The 20,816-nt window shown below is 39.6% G+C and overlaps 2 protein-coding genes across 4 annotated transcripts in view; both read left to right on the forward strand.

The window, feature by feature from the left end:
* Nucleotides 1-4,970, forward strand: part of CD2AP (CD2 associated protein) — an 86,255-nt gene extending 81,285 nt beyond the window's left edge. For all 3 annotated transcript variants that reach the window (XM_074861439.1, XM_074861438.1, XM_074861437.1), the window contains 4 exons: nucleotides 765-848; nucleotides 1,460-1,644; nucleotides 2,755-2,818; nucleotides 3,974-4,970. In XM_074861439.1, coding sequence (XP_074717540.1) covers nucleotides 765-848; nucleotides 1,460-1,644; nucleotides 2,755-2,818; nucleotides 3,974-4,015 — 375 coding nt within the window. In that variant the 3' untranslated portion in view covers nucleotides 4,016-4,970. The remainder of the gene's footprint in view (nucleotides 1-764; nucleotides 849-1,459; nucleotides 1,645-2,754; nucleotides 2,819-3,973) is intronic.
* Nucleotides 4,971-10,978: 6,008 nt separating this feature from the next.
* On the forward strand, nucleotides 10,979-19,298 carry ADGRF4 (adhesion G protein-coupled receptor F4). The gene is made up of 8 exons (XM_074864687.1): nucleotides 10,979-11,063; nucleotides 12,003-12,039; nucleotides 12,181-12,341; nucleotides 12,899-13,189; nucleotides 13,925-15,289; nucleotides 16,427-16,468; nucleotides 16,565-16,624; nucleotides 18,685-19,298. Exons 1-8 carry the CDS (start codon nucleotides 10,986-10,988, stop codon nucleotides 18,688-18,690), a joined length of 2,040 nt encoding a protein of 679 aa, XP_074720788.1. The 5' UTR covers nucleotides 10,979-10,985; the 3' UTR covers nucleotides 18,691-19,298.
* Nucleotides 19,299-20,816: the final 1,518 nt, after the last annotated feature.

Genomic DNA, 20,816 nt, shown 5'->3' on the forward strand with positions numbered 1-20,816 from the left:
CTTACGTACCATTTACCTGAGAGAGAAATGCAAAATACCGCAGAGGTTCAGTTCCTATAGACTTTGTCTACAGAAACATCCATTCCCAGGAGGGAAGTGTATGTAAGAGAAACAGCGTGATTGTATTGCAGCTGAAGGAGTCTTCCTGTTCTGTGGGGTATTGCTGCAGTATGTACTCAGGTCTTTTAGCTTCGCTGATGATGAAATAGATGTTGTGCATACACACAACTCTGAAAGTGTCTTTAGTGCCTTATGAGCCTAACAATATCTAGTCTTTGGCCACAGCAAATCTGTAATTTAATGTTGCTGTAGCGCAGGACTTGTGATCTCATGTGCTAAGATGTGAGGTGGTCAGACCATGAGAACCAGGTGGTGCAGAGTCCTTGACATGAATTTATGTCATTGGATGTGGTATAGTTCAGTCATGCCAGTTACCATCTACAGTTTATGCCTATTAACGTTTGTGGTTTATGGAAGCACCTACAGGCTCCCAAAAGCATCTAAGAATTAAGTACTGCAGAGATGCTTGAAAATCCTGCCCAGGCTTCCCGAGTTTGATGTAAATCAGCTGAATGAGTATTGCAGGGAAGGAAAGCTCTAACCGGCAGGGGAAGAAAACTGGTAGTCTAGTAATCTAAGTTTGGGGTTTTTTTTCTTCTTACTATTGCATCTTTAGAAACATATGACAGTTCTTCTTCTAATTTATTTTAATTTTTTTTTCTAAATTGTGAAAACCTTTTCACTTCTTATGAATGGATTACCAGGCAAGTCAAAATGTGAGTCCAGAAAAAATTTTGAAGGTGCAGAAAGAAGAAAGTGCCAAACCAAAGCCAGTTGAAACAAAAAAGGTATGGTGCCAAGGAGCTAGAGAAGTACCAGGCAGCTAGGTATTCTGTTCATCTTGCTCATATTTCCAGTTTAGATTGATTCAACCATCTAAATGTAAATGATTGTATTTAAATGCAAGTGAGCCATGTCATTTAACATAAAGTTCATTTATAGTTTAGTATAAAGTGCATCAGTTATGATGAGAACTATTGTATCAGGTAGCATGAAACTATGGTGGTATTTCCCAAATAAGCTTCATGTCTGCGTAGTCTTTAGTATCCCAACAGACAGAACAACTGAGCAGATCAGAAAGGTGCACAAAAGATTGTGTATAATGAGCCAATGGGCTCCATTAAATCACAGGTTTTTTAAAGTATAGAGAACTGCAGTGTAACTACTTTTTTTGATGACTACAGGAACTTCAGGGAAGTGCTTAATAAAGAACTGTATAAAATAACTATCTCATATACTACGGTAGTCCCTTTGAACTGGACGTTGTTTCTTACCTTTTGGGTAGAAAATTAAGGAAACTTGTGCACATGTAGCTCCCGTACCAGTACAAACTGTATGCTGTAAGTGGCCAGTTCATAAAGACTTCATTTCTTAGCTTTCTACTGGTTTATATTTTCAGCCATCTGCATTCAGTCCACCAATTCCATCTTCATCTCAGAGACCAAGTTCTGTTATACTCAACTTTTTTCCTGGAGACATCCAATTTAAAGGAGAAACAGATGATGAAAAAATTTCTGTGGAAGAGCTCAGGACTCAGATTAATGATTTGATGGGTTTAGTAGATGCACTGAAGAAAGAACATGGGTAAATATTTTCCTTATCAATCTGCAAAGGGATATATAGGCATCTTCCAAATGTTTTTAATGCCAGACTTCTTAAAAAGCTATTCTATATTAATTCAGAAGTTATTTCTTTAGAAGCTAATCTAACTACATGTCTTAAATACATACAGATTTGATGTCAGAGTATTTTTTGAACTTGTACATATTTCTTCCTTCCTACTTTGCACTTTTGCATTCATTACAGCTTTTTGAAAATATTTCTTACACAGTTAGCACTTTCACTGTAAGGAAAAGTAGATAACTTCTGTGATATTTAATATAAATACATGTGCTGGCCATGTGTAACACTGCACACAACTGCAATATTGACATGACTGGTAGTAGGGAAAGATATTACTGAGCTTTTCAAATGGGTGATCATGATAGCCCCATCATCTCTGTGCATGTGGGTAGGGTTGTGTTTGGAGGATGATGTAGAAGAAAAATTGATGTTTGAGTAAAGATTATAAAGACCAATCTGTGGGAAATTTACCTTTTCTGGTTTTAGTTTTACAGCACATTCATTTTAGTACTATTTAAATGATTACTAGTGCTAACCAAACCGGCTTTGAGAGTGACCTCTTGAGAGGATCAGTTGGTCTCCAAAGCAAACTAGTGAATTATGAGTTCTGGAGATTAATGAACTAGTTCTTCAGCAACTTGATAATTCCTAGCACTTTCTTGCCTGAGCATAATAAAACATGTTTTGGGAACTTTCTATTCTAAACAGCTTCCGTTCTCTATGTAGAAGTTGCCAGGTTATTTAGCTTAAATTCAACTCTTCAATAATAAAATAACCGTACAAATTTCTAAGCAGACTACTTAAAAATGTGATTATAAGTTAAGGATAGGTGCATAGTGATAGGTAAGAAGTGTTGAGAGTTGGTAGAAACTTGTGGTCCAGCAGATCTGAGTAGCAGTTCACTAGTGGGGATGTACTTACACGTAAGTTTTATTTATAAGATGTAGTGTCAGACAGTTGTTATGTGAAATCCTTTTGTAAAATTTAAACAAGGCCTGTGCTTCCTGTTCTCAGTAATGTGAATTCCCCCCCGCCTCTAACTTGTATTTCTGATATCTTAACTGCTATTAGGAGAGAACTGGAAAAACTCAAGAAGGATTTGGAAGAAGAGAAGCTGTTGCGAAGTAATCTGGAGGTAATGTTAACAATTCGACGGGGGGGGAAGTTTACAATTATGTAGGCAGTGTTCTGGAATTTTGATGCCACAGGGAAGTTTTAATGAACCTGCTCAACTTTTTTTTTAATTTTATTGCTGTGTTAGTGTGTGGTTGAATGAATGCCTCCTGAGGCACTTGGCATATATATATATATATATAAAGATTCACAGTTCATATTAGTTCAGCTTTCTTTATTTGGAAGAATATTTTTAACAATATGTATAGGTGTTGGGATGTGAGTTTGGTTTAGTGTTGCTGGATTCTCTTTGCTAGAGATATGTCCAGCTGGACATGTTCCAAAAGAGAAGATTAACACTTTGCTTTTGTAAGATTGAAGGGCAAATTACGTAATCAAAAGAAAAACAGGGCAAAAGTAAACTTTCCTAAATTTTTGATGAATTGTTTAAATATTAAGTGGATAATTTGCTACAAGAACAGAATGCATCTTAAAAATTTCCTTATGAATGAACGCCACTCCTTTCAATTGATGAAGAAGGCTACCTGCATTACAATATGATGCCATCAAGCGATTGACAGGATGAGCTCATTGTAGAAAATTATCTCAGTCTGGTACGAAAGGGCATTTTATTTGTGAAATAGTACTACCTACTGAATAGAAAGCTACTTTTGAAACTTAAGAACTTCTGGTGAGTCCTCTCTTTAATGCAGCTCTAAAGCAATTAATGTAGTTGCCTTAAATATACACTGGGGATGACGAGGACATAACTTCCATGTATCCTCTAAATCCATTTGAATAAATACAAATTAATCATGGTGTGGTATTTTGCATGAAGGCTACTTTAGGAAGATAGTCTGAGGTGACAATGCAGCATTATGTGGGGACCTGTCAAGTGATTCCACAACCCAGCTTAGACTGCTTTATTGAGAGCGAGTTTATCCCATAAGATGTTCCAGAACTATAGGCAAATTTTCAATGATTTTAGGTATTTGTTTGTTTAGCAATACAGTAGTATAAAGTTGGCTGTAAATATTGAGCTGTCAAATGTTACGATTTTACTTACTTAAGTGTCTTTGAAATATAAAGGTTATAGTTTTGGTGAAAGCTCTGAAGACTTTAGATGATTGCTACTTTAATACTGACTCTCTTTCTTTTCAAAATATCCATTTTCCAGCTTGAAATAGAAAAATTGAAGAAAGCAGTGATGTCTACATGAGACAGCTATGGACTCAAATCTTTTTAACTCATCAGGAATTCAAAGCTGAACACAAGGAGAACTGACTCTTATTCATAATAATGGATGCTGGTGTTCTACAGTCTTAAAGAAAAAATATAGTAAAAAAAGGAATATAGTCTTTTATTCAAAGAAATAAGAAAACAAAAAAGAATAATGGTGTAATTTTTTTGCCAATGTAAAAGAGGCCTTATTTCTTACTGTGCTGGAATTGCAGACCTTATTTTTTGGTTTGCTTGAAAATACTACTGAATCTGTATAGAAAGGAGAGGGAGTTCTTAATAGATTTTTATTGAATACCTGTAGCTTAATTTTTAAAGAGATCTATACTATAAATAGGGTGATCTATCTTTACAACTAATCTGTAAAATAGTCTATTGGGAGGGTTGGAATAACTGTATTGTAATTGTAGTCACTACTTTTCCCCTACACGCAAAATGGAATATATGGTATTTGTATAATTTTTGGCAGTCTTACCCAGGGTTATGCTGTTGTGCCTGTCTGCAGTGAGAATATTAATAATATGCTGTTTATAAGTTGAGCAATGAGATGGGAATTTGTTAATGCAATGAAGCAGGTGAAACTCCTATGCATTGTAGTAAGAAAGAATGATCTAATCTGAGTAGTTTAGCAGGATGTTTTGTCACTTGCACTATTGGATTAAAAAGGGATTTAGGACTGAATTATGAAGTTATGACAATTAACTTTTAAAACCACAAAACGCAAGAAGTACAGAAACAAGGCTAGAATCCAGTCTTAACCTGTTGTGCCTAAAATATTACAGCATACAGCATGAAAAAGTAAACCTTAAGTCACAATGTCTCTGCTTCTGTGTACCTAAACTGAAGTCATCAGTCTTCCTAGTGGTTAAGTATGCGTCTTGATCTGTTTTTACAATAGTCAAATAAATCCCTTTGGAACTTTGATATTCTCAAAAGGTCTCAATATTTATATATTTATGCCATAAACTTTCTCTTCATTGTGATTAGAGCATGAAATAAATCTTGGAATGGATTGCTCCACAGAAATTGTGTCTGTGTGTAAGCTTGTAGCAGACGAACAGAACAAGACAATCAGTTAGAACCACAAATGAAAGATATTTGTTATTTAATGGCCTTTGTTCGCTATAGCAATAAATGACCCAAGTGCAATGACTTGATTTAATAAAACCCTCCTTTAAAAGTCGCTGCTATGAGTATTTTTAGCCATAAGGAAGTTGCCCTGATATACGTCTGTCTTGTCTTCAGCTAGTGTTGTGTACTAGAGTGGAGGGGGAGAGGGTGCTGGTTTTGAAGACATTCCACAGTACAAGTTCCTAAAAGCAGTATGCTCCACTGACCTGTTTACCGGTGCTGTAAAATGATGCATGCTATCCAAATGCAGCAAATAAAGTAAGTTTAAAAACCTGTTGAAATGTCTATTCAATTCTGTTCAGGAATGTTTCTAATGCCACTAAAGTTTTTGCAAGACAAATTCAGGGGGTGGGAACAAAGTGTATTATTGTGTATATAGGGTTTGAGATACTAATTTACTCACTGGGGTGCTCTGGTTCCTGACTGTCAGGATGGTTTAGGATCCAAACCATTGGAAAGGTTACTGTTTTTCTTTGCAAGTGTAACTGGGAATCTTAACTTCTCAGTATCTCTTTATTTCCCTATTTTTTTTTTTTCTTTCTGTTGGTCTATATTGAACTGAGCGACTGTGCATCTTCAGAGGTTTTTTTAAGATCCCTGTTGCCACTCAGTAACATGGATAAATGCATGTTTGAATCACTTAAATATAGTGAAGAACTGAAGGCTGAGAGTGGCATGTTTTAAAAGGAGTATGGATGAGGGAAAAGGCAAATGAACAGAATAAGAGAAGGGCATTTTTAAACTTCAAGGTCTTTATTCAACGTTCATAACATTCTCTAAAAAGCTTTTGTTTGCATACGAGGTACAGTTTAAAAAAAAAATACAGGTCTACTTTCATTTTTTAAAATTTATTTAAACAATCACAATGAAGTAATAGTTTTCATTTATGTTGCTTCAGGGGAATGAAGTTTCTGATGAAAACCTGTAATGTATTCCAAGGTTTGACTTTGAGTTGTGTAGCAAAGTATCTGTTGAACTTTTAAATAAATACCTTGTGTTCACTGAAGTCATAAATTAGCAGAAGGCTGTTAACTCTTTCCAAAGGAAATGGTAAAAACAGGTTTTTACAGCTGGCTTATTTTTGGCTGCTATTGAAGTTCCTGATTTGCTGACAGTTTGCTTTCTCAGAGCAGTGTCAAAGCAGCTGGTCATATATCTTGGGTAATTGGATTTTGCAAGAGCTGAAAAGACAAACCACTCCCTTTTGGGTGCCTAGGCACATACCTCCCAGCTTGAAGAATGCAAACAGCCTCAACCAGCTCGTAAAGCATGAGACTGATGCTGCTGGGTTCAGGGTTTGGAATACCCACCTTGCCTGTTGGAAGTCAAGGTCTGAAAATCTTTCTAAGTCCGTGGGAGCACAAATTCACACCTCTTCCTTCTGGGGTAAGCATGTGTGTGTCTCTTGAGTACTGAAGTATGCCAGCCTTTGTGTCCTTCAGAGGACTAGTGCTTAGACTGAGGAGGTGTTTGAGAATCAAGGGGTATTCAGTCTTGTCATTGTAGCAAATGTTCAGGGAGCACAACTCCAGGTGACTAGGGGAAGAATTGCCTTTTAAAACGGGTGTCCGTATCTTGAGTCTGATCTCTGGCCCTTCTGACTTAAAGGTTGCTAAGGTGCCACCTTTTAATTCACCTCTACCTGGTACTGTGTCAAGTGCAAGTCATCTAACCTTCCCAAGTGGGTTGTGTTGGGTGTGTCTAATTGTGCTTGGTTTAATTCCTACTTGATACCATTGTGAGATGCAAGGCTGGCTATATCCAAACAGAACCCTAAATAATGCCTACCTTTAGGCTAAAACTGGGGACCCTGCATTGTGCCTGAGGACTGACTGAAGTTGTGGTTGCAGACAAAATGACATTAGCTCAGGAAACCCTATAAGCTCATGATAAACACCTTGCAGGACTGTGGAAAAAATTAGTGACCACTGTTCTTCCAAAGCAGCCCTGTGAGTAGAAAAAGCATTAGGAATTGCTCTTCTGTTACAATAAACTACTTGCTGTAAATTACCGGCAATATGAAGAGAGCCAACACTGAAGGTGGCACAAGGTTCAGCAGACAACTTTCACCCCTTAGGATGGGTGGACCCCATAAAGAACAAAGTATTACTTGCTTATTGAGCCTTTTAGCTGTGCAAGATACTGTCAGTAGTGCCATCTTTGATTTATGAAGGGTCATGCATTAACCTGACCAGATTTTGATCATTAATTATTTTTGGTCTTTAAAGTTTAGAAGATCTGTTAAATACAGAAGAGCAGAAGATGCCTCCTCCACCAGGAGGAAGGGTACAAACCACGCAGGCGTGATTCATCTGTGTGGACACCTAGCCAAGGTGGCAATCTGGCGGTTTTGTGGGTGTGTTTGTAACTTGTTTTGTCATTTTGCAGTGCAATACCTCTATTGTAATCTGCAGGTTCCTCAGTGTTAATCCAGTCGGACAAGAAGAGAAGCAAGAAGAGAAGCCCAAGGTTATTTCTTCATGGGAAAACTCTGAATGAGTCAGAGCACCCAAGCAATGTGGGGTAAGGCCATAAGAGTGAGACTGGGGCACGAAGGCGGCAGATGAATGGTTAGACGCTCACCTGTGATATTTTGAGGATCTCTGGCTATGTTAATTTTGCTTACAGTAGAACTCGGGCTTATAAAAACGGTGAGTACTATCACAAAACACTTTTTCAGAACTGCTTGAAAATTATCTGTGAACTTGGTTCATTCATAATTTAAAATACACTTAATTGCTTAGGCTGTATTTACTATGCAGTTATTTCCTCAGTTTTATATTCTTCTTATATCTGTGGAAATAAATTATATATCTTAATTATCCTCTGATCTTTTTGCTTGTAGTTTTGTAATTGGCCTCTAATCAGTGTTGTCACTTTTAAGAAAACGTGAAATTTTCTTATAAAGTTACTGTGAAGATCACTCTCCTCAGAACTTGCATTATTTAAATTCACATTTTCCAAGTGTGATCCCTTTAAAAATGCAACTAATACCCTTTTGTATAATTAAGAGCTTTAATTTTTATCCTCGGATGACCATATTGAAGACTAAAGTCTCCTGCTGCAGCCTTTTTAAATTGCTAGGTAGCAAAGGCAAGTGATCACATTATGGTGGTTTATTGAGTTTTAAGCTAGCCTTGTAGCCATTAAAGCCCTAAAAATAATAGATTAGTTCTGTAACAATGGAATGAATATTTTTAAAAATGTTAAATACACACAGTGAGAGTTTGCAGTGTTCGGAGAAAATGTATTTGTCTAGCTAATCATGGCAAGCTCAGTGTAAATTTTTATTTTGTACGGTATGTGCTTGTAATTTTTGTGCAGGATATCTTCCCCATAAACCTTAACTATAGATGTCTTCTGTAGTAGTGGAGAGGGGAAAGCTGTGACTTCAGGTGATGGAGAACCCTTTAGCCAGAGACCTTGGTTCCACCAGTATAGGGGTGTGGGTTCCCACAAGGGTTCCCACACTTATTGCTGCTTGGGCTGATCCCTCTGGTAGCTGTGACCACGCAGGGCCAGGCTGCCTTGCAATGCATCCTCCAGAAATGAAGAGCAAGAAAGTGCTTGGGGTAACAAAACGCTTTAGTTTTAACCAGCAGAAGTCACAGAGTGAGGGCTTTGAATTTAAGGGTATGGTACATTAACCAACATAAGGATTACTTTTTAAATACATGATCAGTTTACCTTTTTTTATTCTTTTAAGAGTCTCTTCTGTAACCACTGTCTAGCCACTCACTCCTCACTCTTTCCCCCCTGTTGAGGGCTTTGCACCCGATTGGGTGCTGTGACCAAATGGAATGAACTGGAGAATCTCATGAGTTGAGTGGGAGATACCTGAGGGTATGGAAGTGTCCTCTTACTAGAAAATCCTTTCTCCTTTCCACGTGAGAGGATTTTGACAAATCGGCTGATCATATGCCTGTGTACTGATGGAGCAGGCATTAATGGCAGTAGATAGTTTATGATTAGATACGTATCATGCACTGTCTAAAGTACCATAAATGAATGTTTTAGAGAGAGGAATAGCTGTATACGCTTTCACATGGCCTTATGTCAGTATATCCATGTTTTTTCCCCTAAAGTGGTAGTGGCTTGCTCTGTATTGTTTTGCTCTAAGTTTCTATTGCTGCATAGTGGTTACCTTGGCATGTTCTTTCGGTGGTGAGGCTGGGTGGTTTCCATGATGAGTCAAGCAGCACAACTGAGTGAGATCAGTGTTCTGCTGGTAACGTGGGCCATCTCAGTGAGCCTTAGATACCTGGAGCTGTCCCAGATTTCTACCTCACTAAAGATAAGAGCCCTAGGTGGAGCTACATCAGTGATTAAATACAAAATGAGTATGAATTAATTAATGATGAAACATGATGAGCTCAAGGGTTCCTAGCTGTAAAATGGAATTAGGGCTATAAGCATATAATAAATGTTTAATGACTGCAGAAATCGGGACAGAATTCGATACAACCCTTTGCCTCAAACCTGTAGGTGTTTTCCCAGCCACCTCCTGTTCTTTGGCAATATTGATCCAAGTCTTTTGGTTCATTTCTCCTTATCCATTTTAGATGAGCTAATGGTTGCTAGCTTTAAACCCAGAAAATGCTTTTCCTAATACCAGTCGAATTCAAGAGGCTGGCATGAGGTTCTCCTTTAGAGCTAGCATAGAAATTCAGTGCATCCAATCTAGTTCTTCCCTTCATGATATTTTCATAACTCAGTAATAAATCTGTGGATTTAAAAATACATTAAGGTGAACAAATGTCCCAGATGAAGGGGGCAGCCAGCTGTGTGTCTGGCCCTTTGATGCTGTCAGATGGTGAGACCTTGGAGTTTCCTAGACAGGAAAACATGTCTCTGCTCCATCAGAGCAGGACCCTTCTGTTTCAGCATCCTCTGTCCTGATTAGTATGTATCAGGGGCAAAACTGAGTGGCCCCTATCGGGGCATGATGATTTGACAAGCTTTTTCATGTGTGCATCTCCTGAAATCCAGCCATCATCCTGCTTTGCTACTTTGCATTTGTTTCATGCTTTAGCTTTTTAGCTCACCGATTTCGTGCTGCTTATTTTTTTTAGTATGTGGCTTATAATCTCCTTATACATCCAGTGATGGAAGATCAGTGTCTCAGTTCTTCTGAATCCACAGCAGCTGTTGCTTTTGCCTTGAACATGTATAGCATCTAATAATCAGATCTAACACATTATCTTTTCCTCATTCCCTTTACTGGATTATTTTTCTTCAGCAACTAGGCCTGTAACAAGTTCCATCCCAGGATATTAAGCTTTTACCAAGGACGATGGGAAACTTCAGAGAGGGAGCAGAGGCCTGAATCCTTCTGCAAAGCAAATAATAACACTTCAGTCTGGTCCTTGTTTCTCAGATTTGGATATTTGAGCCATGAGGGCCCAAGTTTCCTACTTCACATGGCAGGTCTCGTCAGGAACTGCTCGAGGAGAGTAGCAGCGTTGAATCCAGTAGAGATGAGGCTGTCTTGAATCACTTCAAAAGGGACCCACAGGCTGAACTGCTTTAATAAGCTCTCCACCTCGCAGTTTACAGTAAGTTATTAATGCAGTAACTTCCAGCGTTGGACAGACTTTTAATGTTTTTTACAAGAAAAGGTTCACAAATCTTTCTCAGTAAAAAAGTTAATAAATGATAAAACTCTGAAAATCACCTTGCAAGTCCAGCAAGGCCAGTCTTTGCGATGGGTTTAGCTGCTATCTTATTAGCAATCAATCTGTGTTCAAAAGTGAAAATAGAGATGCCTAAACTTCTTTAACATATCTGTCTTCCAGGAGGAAAGCAGTGAATGCGAGGCGATGGATGTGAGGGTAGCCCGCTGTCTGCTCCTTTGGGCTGTGCACTTCTTCCTGGCCACGCCATGCACCACTCTGAGGGTAAGTTTCACTAGACCGTGTTGCTCAAATCCCCATCCCACCTGACCTTGAACACTTTCAGGGAGGGGGCATCCTCAACTTCTCTGAGCAACCTGTTCCAGTATTTCACCACCCTCATCGTAAAAAATTTCTTTATCTGATCTAAATCCACCCTCTTTCTGTTTAAAACCACTGCCCCTTGTCGTGTCACTACAGGAGGAAGTACTTTGAAGTACTCAGTACATTCAGTAGGCCCGGCAACCTCCAGCGCAACTCTTGCAGTGTTAGAAATCTGCTGAAAGCCTGCTGTGCCCAGCAATAACAGTGCAATTGCCAGGGCATCGCATAGCCAAGCTTTGCTTCCAGACTGACAGGGTTTGGCTGGTTGTAGATGATAAAGCATTTGTCCAAGCAGCGATGGAGGCTGTTCAGGATTGCGCCTGGCTGTAGGACACACAGTCCCAGTGAGCGGTTCTGCCCGCAGGAGCCCGGTATGCCTGCCTTGGGGTCGCTTCCTAATCAGGAGAGGAATGCAGCTACTGGTATTAGTACAACTGTAGCTTTATCTTATGGCAAAAGTCATACAGATCGCATATTCTCATCAACAAATCACATATTCTCATCAACCTGAGAAACACTAGAGAGCTTAAGCCTTCACACAGGCTTTTTGTCTGAGGAGTAACTGCTTGAGGCTTGTGCAATCCTGTCCACTAGCTTAGTATGTCACTTCAGTAGAAGGGTGCAACCGAAAGCTTAATAGAGACAAACGGTTAGTAGAGAGTTCTCAATTGGTCTGTATGAGCAAGGGGCCATGAGCTCTGCATTCTGGACCTTGAAAAGACTTCTGGACCTCAACAGGACTATTTTGTCCTTGAAATCACCTTTCTGGTTTGTGCCAAGGAGTCATGTTCTACTTATTTATTTTAACATTCAATCTACATTCCACTTCTTATTTTTCAGGTACTCAGTAAGGAATCAAAGACTGGTAATCAGCAAGGTACAGTGAATAGCTATGTGTCTGTTAATTCTTTGTGAGATGTTATCAGTTATCAATACTTTACGCTTCTGATACTCACCTCATGGACCATGGTATGCTGTCTTACACCTTGTAACAGTATCTGCTTAATCTATTTTTCAGATGGCTGTATAAATCTCTTTCCCTGCAAAGTCAGTGGAGCCATTTGTATTCAGCCTTGTTCTCCCTCCTTCCATGGGGAGACACGCTTTGTCTGTGAAGACAGAAAGTGGCAAATGCTGACAGATGCCTGTGCAAGCCTGGATGTTCAGTCCCTTTTTCAGGTGAGGTAACTGCTATGCGTCTACTTTGGCCTATACTCATAATTTCTTGCAAAGACAACCCCTCCCTCCATACCTTTCAGTCTTGAGCAAAGGGAAGAAGATGGGATCCTGAAACACAGATTACTTTGATAACAGGCTTTGACTTCATCTTAAATCAAGTCATGGGAAATAAATTTGAGAAATTCCTATGTGGAAACATAATTCAGAAATGAAGTTGCCTTGTTCATGTGGCTAATGTTCCTCATGTGGATCTAAACCAAGACAATGATACACTAGGATGAACCTGATTATCTGTAATAATCAGATGATTCGTGTAAATTCTCCCCAACTACAAAATAAAGAACTTCATTCAAGTCATTTCAATATTAAGGCACTGCATTTAGTTCTTGCCCCTTCCTTCATGTGTGTTGTACAAGCAAGTCATTCTTCTGGGGTGAGCTTTGATCCTGGGTTTCAGGCAATCCGGCACGTTCTTTGCACACCCCAGTGCTGTACCTTGTGCTTGCTTGTAGCTGTAGCTTCACTTTTATTCTCAATTTTTTTTTTCCTCCCTCCAGAGGATTACTGAACGTGAACTCCTTCCAAGCTCTGAAGGACATGTTAGTGTTGCTGGGGGACACCTTCCTTCTGTAGGGGAAAGAAATCCAGTGCATGGGAAGCCTGGAGATGGAGCAAAATATTTTGGTGCTGATGACCATGGGAATAGTAACTGCCAAGCTGATTTTTCATGCATCATCCCAGATATCCTGTCTTCACCAGCCGTTCCAGGAAACATTGCTGATATAGTGGAGTTGCTAAAGAAGATTTCACTGTTGTTATCAGAGAATGTCAATAGAGGAAAAATGCAGGTATTTACTTTTATGGGTTTCAAGAGGTTTTTCGGAGCTTGCCAGCACATCCCTACAGTGTTTTGTCCTTATAGCCACTATCCAATGAAGTGGTGGCTGCAAGTCACTTGGAGAACACCTGGAAAGAGTTTGCAGAGAGGGACATATTTTGTTGTCAGAGAAACTGTTTGACCTATTCATGTATAGTGAAAGTACTCTGTGGAATTCGCTTTCTTTAAAAGCAAAAGTTTCCAGGAACTGCTGTTATAGACATGGGAGAGCAGCAGAAGGAAGAAGTTGTTTTTCAAGTATGACACCATAGGGAAGGCAGCCTTGGAGATGCTGACCCACAGCTGTTTTCATGTGTTGCACAATAGAAACTAAAATCTTTCCCTGATGAACTCAGGGAGATGAGGGAACAAATATAGGGAGGGTGATGTAAAGCAGACCTGCATAGCAGGTCGGTGTCTGGAATAGAACTTAGGTGTCCTGGTTTTTGCTTTATACTTGTTTCTCCAATCACCTTTTAATCTGTGATATGAAGAGGATAGGACAATTCTGGTAGTGGCCATGCCAATGAGATGTTTGAGTTTGACTGGGATGGATCATGGGATCCTGTTCATTGTCAAAGAAGAATATTCCCTTTATAGAAATCACTCTTGAATGAAATGAGCCTTTCTGGAGGCCCCGCCAGTGGAATAATAGTTGGCTTCTTTTGACATAAAAAACCCCTTATTTTTTTCTTGTTTGTTTCAGAGCTACAGCAGGATAGCAAACCATATTCTGAACAGCTCTATCATTTCCAACTGGGCTTTTGTAAAGGACAGAAATGCCAGTTCGGTATTACTGGACTCAGTGAATTTATTTGCTGGGAAACTTCTTCTAAGTAATGGGTCGGAAAGTATACAGGAGCACTTCATCTCTACAAAAGGCTACAGCATACATAAAAATACTTCTGGAAAGAGCTTTGATTTTTCTATGGGGTTCAATAACACAGGCAGTATCACTGGGCGAGTGGTCATTCCAGAAGAAGAGCTTCTGAAGTTACCGAAGACTTCCAAAGCCATCAGCATTGCATTCCCAACGCTTGGAGCCATTATAGAAACCAACCAGTTGGACCCTGTTTTTGTGAATGGAATGGTGTTATCAGTGTCTCTGCCAGAAGAGCTCCGGCATATTTTGCTCACCTTTGAAAAGATGAATAAACTGGAGAACATCAAGGCTCAGTGTGTTGGGTGGCACTCTACTGAAAGGAAGTGGGATAACAGGGCATGCAAAATGAAGTCGGACAACATCAGCAGTGTTGTTTGCATCTGCAAGCATCACCGTCGGACATTCAAATCCTTCTCCATTTTGATGTCCCCCACCACGCTGCGAAATGCAGTGCTGGATTACATTACACGTGTAGGGTTAGGCCTTTCCATTTTCAGCTTGGTTCTCTGCCTTATCATCGAGACTGTTGTCTGGCATCATGTTACAAAAACGGAAATAACCTACATGCGCCATTTCTGTTTGGTCAACATTGCTACATCGCTTCTTATTGCTGATGTTTTGTTCATCTTAGCTGCTATTGTGCACAATACAGCCCTAAACTACCAGTTGTGTGTAGCAGCCACTTTTTTCCTTCACTTTTTCTATCTTGCCCTGTTTTTTTGGATGTTTACCCTGGGCCTCTTGATTCTCTATGGATTATTATTAATTTTTTTTAAGATAACAAGATCTGTATTCATAGCTACAGCATTCTCTATTGGATATGGATGTCCTTTGGTCATATCTATTCTTACTGTTGCTATTACTGAACCAAAAAAAGGTTATTTAAGGAGTGGAGTCTGCTGGCTCAATTGGTATGAGACGAAAGCCCTTTTGGCCTTTGTTGTACCTGCTCTGAGCATCATTGTTGTGAATGTGGTGGTGGTGGTAGTGGTTGTAGTGAAGACTGGGAGATCCTCTGTTGGAGAAGGCTGCAAGTCACAAGATTTGAGTAACATGATCCGAATTAGCAAAAATGTGGCCCTTCTGACACCTCTTCTGGGCCTCACCTGGGGTTTTGGATTAGCAACAATTGTCGACAGTCACTCTCTGGCATTCCATGTTACGTTTGCACTACTGAATGCTTTCCAGGTAAACTCTTTGAGACTGGGAATAGTGTGCACTCAGACTTTGAGCCTGGGAAAAGGTCAAAAGGGTCAAAGAGGGGTTCGCAGCATGTGTTGTGCATGAAAAACAGGATCTAAGCTTTCCTTTTGACTCAACTATTTTACACGGTACATGCTCTAGACAGCCTGCATTGATATGGTAAATGCAGACAGGTAATGGAACAAACTAGTTGGTGTAAAATGTGATAAGGAATTAAGATGATGGTGAAGGACCTGGAGAATAAATCCTATGAGGAGCTATTGAAGGAGCTGGGACTGTTTAGTTGGAGGAGGAGAAGGCTAAGGGGAGACCTCATCACTCTCTGCACCTACCTGAAAGAACATTGTAGAGTTGGTGCTGGTCTCTTCTCGCAGGTAATTAGTGACAGAACAAGAGGGAATGGCTTTAAACTCCAACAGGGGAGGTTCAGACTGGACATTAGGAAAAAAATTTTCACAGAAAGAGTGGTCAGAGAGTGGAATAGGCTGCCCAGGGAGGTGGTGGAGTCACCATCCCTGGATGTGTTTAAGGGTCATTTGGATGAGCTGTTGGGGGATGTGGTGTAGGGGAGAACTTTGTAGAGTCGGGCTGATGGTTGGACTTGGTGATCCCAGGGGTCTTTTCCAACCTGAATGATTCTGTAGTTCTGTGATTCTGTGATGTTAAACATAAAATACACTGGTTAATGTCCCGCGACACTGGTTAATACACTGCGAAGATGTATCATCGTTATCAATTAACAAATATGCAGAAAATTCTCACTTGCCATTTAAGATGGTTTTGTTTAACTCATCAGTATAAACATCCAGTGTTAGCTGACATGCTGTTGTATACCCAGCCTGCCTTGGCTCTTCTCGGCTAATACGGCTACTGAGTGGGCTGGGAAAGTCCTGGTATGTGACCCATCAGTCCAGTTCATGATGAGAATGAGGATGAGTTATATATCCATTCTTGACATTCCCAGAGAACCCATGTGTCCTGGGTGGATAAAGTCATTTTGCGCATTGCTCTTTTCTGAGTCATAGGTGATGAAATCTATTCCTAAGAAAATGACATCTAGAAGGATTTAAGAAACATCATGTGGTTATGCTGGTTTTGTTAACTGGTTTTGCAATTTTTTAGGGCTTCTTCATCCTGTTGTTTGGGACACTCCTCGACAGAAAGGTACTTGGGTCTCTTTAGCAATTATTCTGGATTATAAGAACACTTTCTACACTCTGAGAAACAGTTCCCTCTAATATTTTTTTTTTAAATCTACAGACAAGAGAAGCCTTGAGGATGAACTGCTTTTCATCAAAGCGGAAGTGTAGTCTAGCAAAGGTCAAGATTTTTTTTTTTCCTTTAATGACTTAATTTACCAATTTACATACCTTCTTATTTGTACATGGAAAGAATGAAACAACACACTAAGTCTTACCTAGCTTAACATTTTTCCAAGGCAAGTGCTTGCTGAAGGAAATACAGATATCTTGAAAGTATGTTGAGGATATTAAGCTTCTAAATATTACTGGCAATCCATAGATTTTTATGACAGCTACATAACCTACTGCTGTTGTTACAAAATGAAAAATGGTAATCTCTTCACCTGTAAATATCAAAGCCCTTTAGGTAGAGAATGCCAATGATTTTTTTTTCCCATCTGTAAAATAGATCTACTTTAAGGTTACTGACTAAGTAAGGAACAGAATGAGGAGTCCAAAATCCCAATGTAATGACCTGTTTGCTCCCTTCACAAAAATATGGATCTGTATGACAGTAGGGCTGCTGTAGGATGTCAGAGAATCATTCTGCTTCCAGCTGAACATCAGCTCAGGATGGAAACCACTCAGAGCACAACCAGTACATTTGGTGCTAATCAATGTTGTGCACTCATAAGAGCTTGAGTTTTTAAAATATCAGGGTAATTCATTAAAAGAAAATCCTTAAACCTTAAGGAAACAACTGTGTTTCAGCAGCTTCCTAGGAAAACACTGGCAGAATTGATGTGTTGACATCACTGACTTAGTGTTTCCTGTCTCTGCTGGAAAACTTTTATCTGCTGTTTGTTAGATTTCTTGTGGTACCAAGGCTTTAATGGTTTCACGCTGTATTTATAAAAAGGAATCCCCTTTAGCTGTCTCATAAGAATAGCCTGCAGTCCTCCTGCTATCTGCCAAAAGAAACTCTGTCAGTTCAGTTTGACTTTGGAAAAATAAAGCTATTTAGTTGCTTTTCTCCAGTTTGTTTATGAATCAGTCCTGATTCTAGTATTGAAAGCTGCAGAGTGTCTTTCAGTGACAGCGTGTCCAAATGTAACTTGGTTTATTAGATAAAAATAGAGGGGTCAAGGAAACTATACCTCCTTTCTGCTATCAGCATTGCCTGGAGTGCTTTGGGTCATTTGGTGCAAGAGAGGCTGCATGTTTGTGCAACTTCTGATTCCTCTTCTCTGCATCTCTCCTCTCCAATTTAGTTGTCAGCTGCATCCAGCAATGCTGTTATGTGCTAAATTTAAATGCAGTGCAGTAGGTCCTCTCTTAAAAAAAAAAAAAAAAAAAAAAAAGTAACAAAACAAACCCCCAAATCCAATAACAACCAAAAAGACCAACCCTCAATCTTCTGCTAAAATTAACTGTTTCCTACCTAACAGAGGAAAGAGAGAAAGGAAGCACTTGAGACTGCTCCAGATTTAATAAATTGAGATTACAATTCCTGCTTTTACAGATCCAGGATCCAAATAACAATAAAGGTGTTTCACCTTTTGTCAGGATTGAAAGTCTGAAAGTTAAAATTCTCTCAAGGCACCACCAATATAATATTCTAGAAACAACGGGTGGAAATTTAACTAATCCTATGACTCAGCACCATTTGCTAAAAGTATTAAGTGATCTCACTGGGCAAAACTTGATGTGGAAACCATGCCTGCATGTGCCTAAGAACTTGGGTCAATGTTGTCACTCACCTGGGTGGAAGAGACCATATGTAGGTGTTTACAATTGCATAACAGAGGGTGAAAATGTTAGTCATCCGTTTCTGGAAGCTTAGGTGTAAATATGGAGTTTGACTCAAGAGAGCTGGAAAAGTTTGTCACACCTGAAATGATTGTTAAAAAAAACCAAACCAAAAATAATTAAAAAATCTTGTTTCAAAGAGGTTCAGAACGGGACTGTGTATCTGGGGGTTTAATGGTGAATATGTAACACATCAAGAAGAGTTATGCAGACTTGCTTCAGGTCTTCTTGTTTCTCCAGACTCATAAGAGCCCTCCTTCTGGGTCAGATTTTAAGATGACCATCTGTTGGCTTTTTTCGCAGGACTCTGAGGCACCCCCTGTTTGAAATGGAACCTCCACATACATGGATGATACACATAATCTGACCTGCTGATTTTTTTTCTCCTAGTCCTAACAGTGCACAGTTGTGGATCTGACCAGTGAGAGGAAAAGGAGCACTTCTTACACAGAAATCCTGGTTTGAGATGCGCAGAAGTGGCTGACCAGCTCGGAGCATGGACAGCACTGTCTTGGAGCACGACGATGGGAAGCATTGTGAAAACCAGAAGAGAAAAGGCCCTGAAGCTGCTGTCAGGAGCAGGAAACCATCAGTGTTGCTGTAACCCCTGGAGGAAACACTGATACATAAAGGTTGATTCTTACCTTTGAAAACTTCTGTGAGGAGAGTTTGTCTTTGTTTGCCATTTCAGTGCTTCAATTCCTTCTTTTTTTTCATGTCAGTGCAATAAGAAGCTGTACAGCATGTGGAGCTGTTCTAAAATTATTTAATTTTTATTGTGATGTACAAATGTTCAGTGTTAACTAGCTGGTTTTGGCTGTCTTTGATCAAAAGTGATTCTATTTGGTGACACTGTATTCCTCATTTCCATTTGTCCTCCAGACTGATGGACAATGTAATGCTATTTCTGCATTATAGCTGTTCTGTCCATCTCAGTATTTGTTCACTCCATCTTAGTACTTGTGTGTGTGTCAGAGGAATTGTACAAAGCCCTCTCTTTGGTCTGCCAGCACAGAATTTTCATTCTTTATCCAGTCCTGCAAGATGATGACAGAGATAAACAAGAAAGAGCACTCTGCAAATAATTAGTTTCCCTCTTTAGATGTGGAAAGCAAACTTTGAATATGCTTCAGAGTTGAATCAAGTGGATGGACACCTCCTGTGTTCTGTGCAATGTGCTAACCAAGAAAATGGTTCGTCCATGTGAGATGGCGTACCGGGTTTCACTAGAAAATCAGTCCTTGGTCTGAGAAACTGTTTCTAATGAAAGCTTTGACAGAAATGTTGTCTCTTGTCAGGACAAATCAGTGCTTTCAAATAGAAATAAAGTTGAAATTGTCATTGTTTCTAATAAGTGTTGCTAATCCTTCTCTACCAAAAAAAAAGTAGATAAATGCCCTTTAATATTAGCTGGTATTACTCAAGTCAGGAAACCCCTCATCCCCCTGTGGCTTCACATATGTTTGAAATATAGAAGATTTAATTGAAATAATACTGTTTAATGTCATCAACGCCCCTTTACTGAAGAGGGAGAAAAATACCCTAGCAAATTAACTGAGGGTTGTGATGCATACTATAGAAAAACCCACAGTCAGATGTCTGAGGGGGAGAAGCTGGGGCTCTGGAGGGGGTGATCTGGAGGGCAGAGCTCTGCCCTGGGCCGTGAGACAGTTCTTCTCCCCAGGACTCTGTTGCTTCCTCGTGTCTTCCTCTCCTATCTTCTTTCTCGTAGACTGCAGTCTTATTACAAGAGACTATTCCTGCTCCTTTCATACAATACATTTACACATTGGAGAGCTTTGATCAAATTGAGATAAAATTTGGCTTATGTTCTGCTATAACATAAACTTAAAAAGGCCATTACCCCAAAGTCTGCTTCTTGTTGTCAAGCAGCATCTTCTGTGCTTTAACTTCTTTCTCTTCTTGAAGCACTTAGAGGGTGTTTTTTTCCTTCCCTTCCCCCCCCCCCCCCCCCCCCCCCCCCAGCTTTAAGTTACATGTATCTTGGAGTTGTCTCTGTCAAACCTTTTTCAGCACCAGTAGCATCTCCTCTAAGTCCTTGCACGGCCTTTTTCAATGTAGTATCAGAGCTATGTGCCTCTCACACTTGAGGGTTTTGTTTCGTTGTGGTGGTATTGTACACCTGATTTAAGAATTTAAAATGTATTTTAAAGAATAGTTCAAAGACTGGCACAGGGTTTTTAATGTCAGGTAAAGACGTTGGCCAGTGTTCAGCATCTGTCCTTTGCAGCCATGAACCCTTGTACAGGTACCTCTGTCACCTCTGAAGGAAGGGGACCACGTGCAGTTTGCAGCATGGAGAAAACAACTGCTTGCACCTGAATTTGCTGCAATATATTTAAAAACACCTCTGTTTCCCACCACTCTTTGGGACCACATTTAATTCAGCTGGCATTTTTTATTCATTTGAGCTACTGTTAACAGTGAAATTTTATTAATGTTGGGATTTTTTGGTAGTACCTGAAAATTTAAGAAAATTTGCCTCAGCCTGGCACCTTACC

The sequence above is a fragment of the Strix uralensis genome, chromosome 3, assembly GCF_047716275.1.
Source record: "Strix uralensis isolate ZFMK-TIS-50842 chromosome 3, bStrUra1, whole genome shotgun sequence".
Lineage (NCBI taxonomy): Eukaryota > Metazoa > Chordata > Aves > Strigiformes > Strigidae > Strix > Strix uralensis.

Coding starts and splice junctions, on each gene's coding strand:
- ADGRF4 (XM_074864687.1), top strand. CDS start 10,986: ATGGATGTGAGGGTAGCCCGCTGTCTGCTCCTTTGGGCTGTGCACTTC. Junction 13,190..13,924: donor TCAATAGAGGAAAAATGCAG/GTATTTACTTTT, acceptor TGTTTGTTTCAG/AGCTACAGCAGGATAGCAAA. Junction 16,469..16,564: donor GGACACTCCTCGACAGAAAG/GTACTTGGGTCT, acceptor TTAAATCTACAG/ACAAGAGAAGCCTTGAGGAT.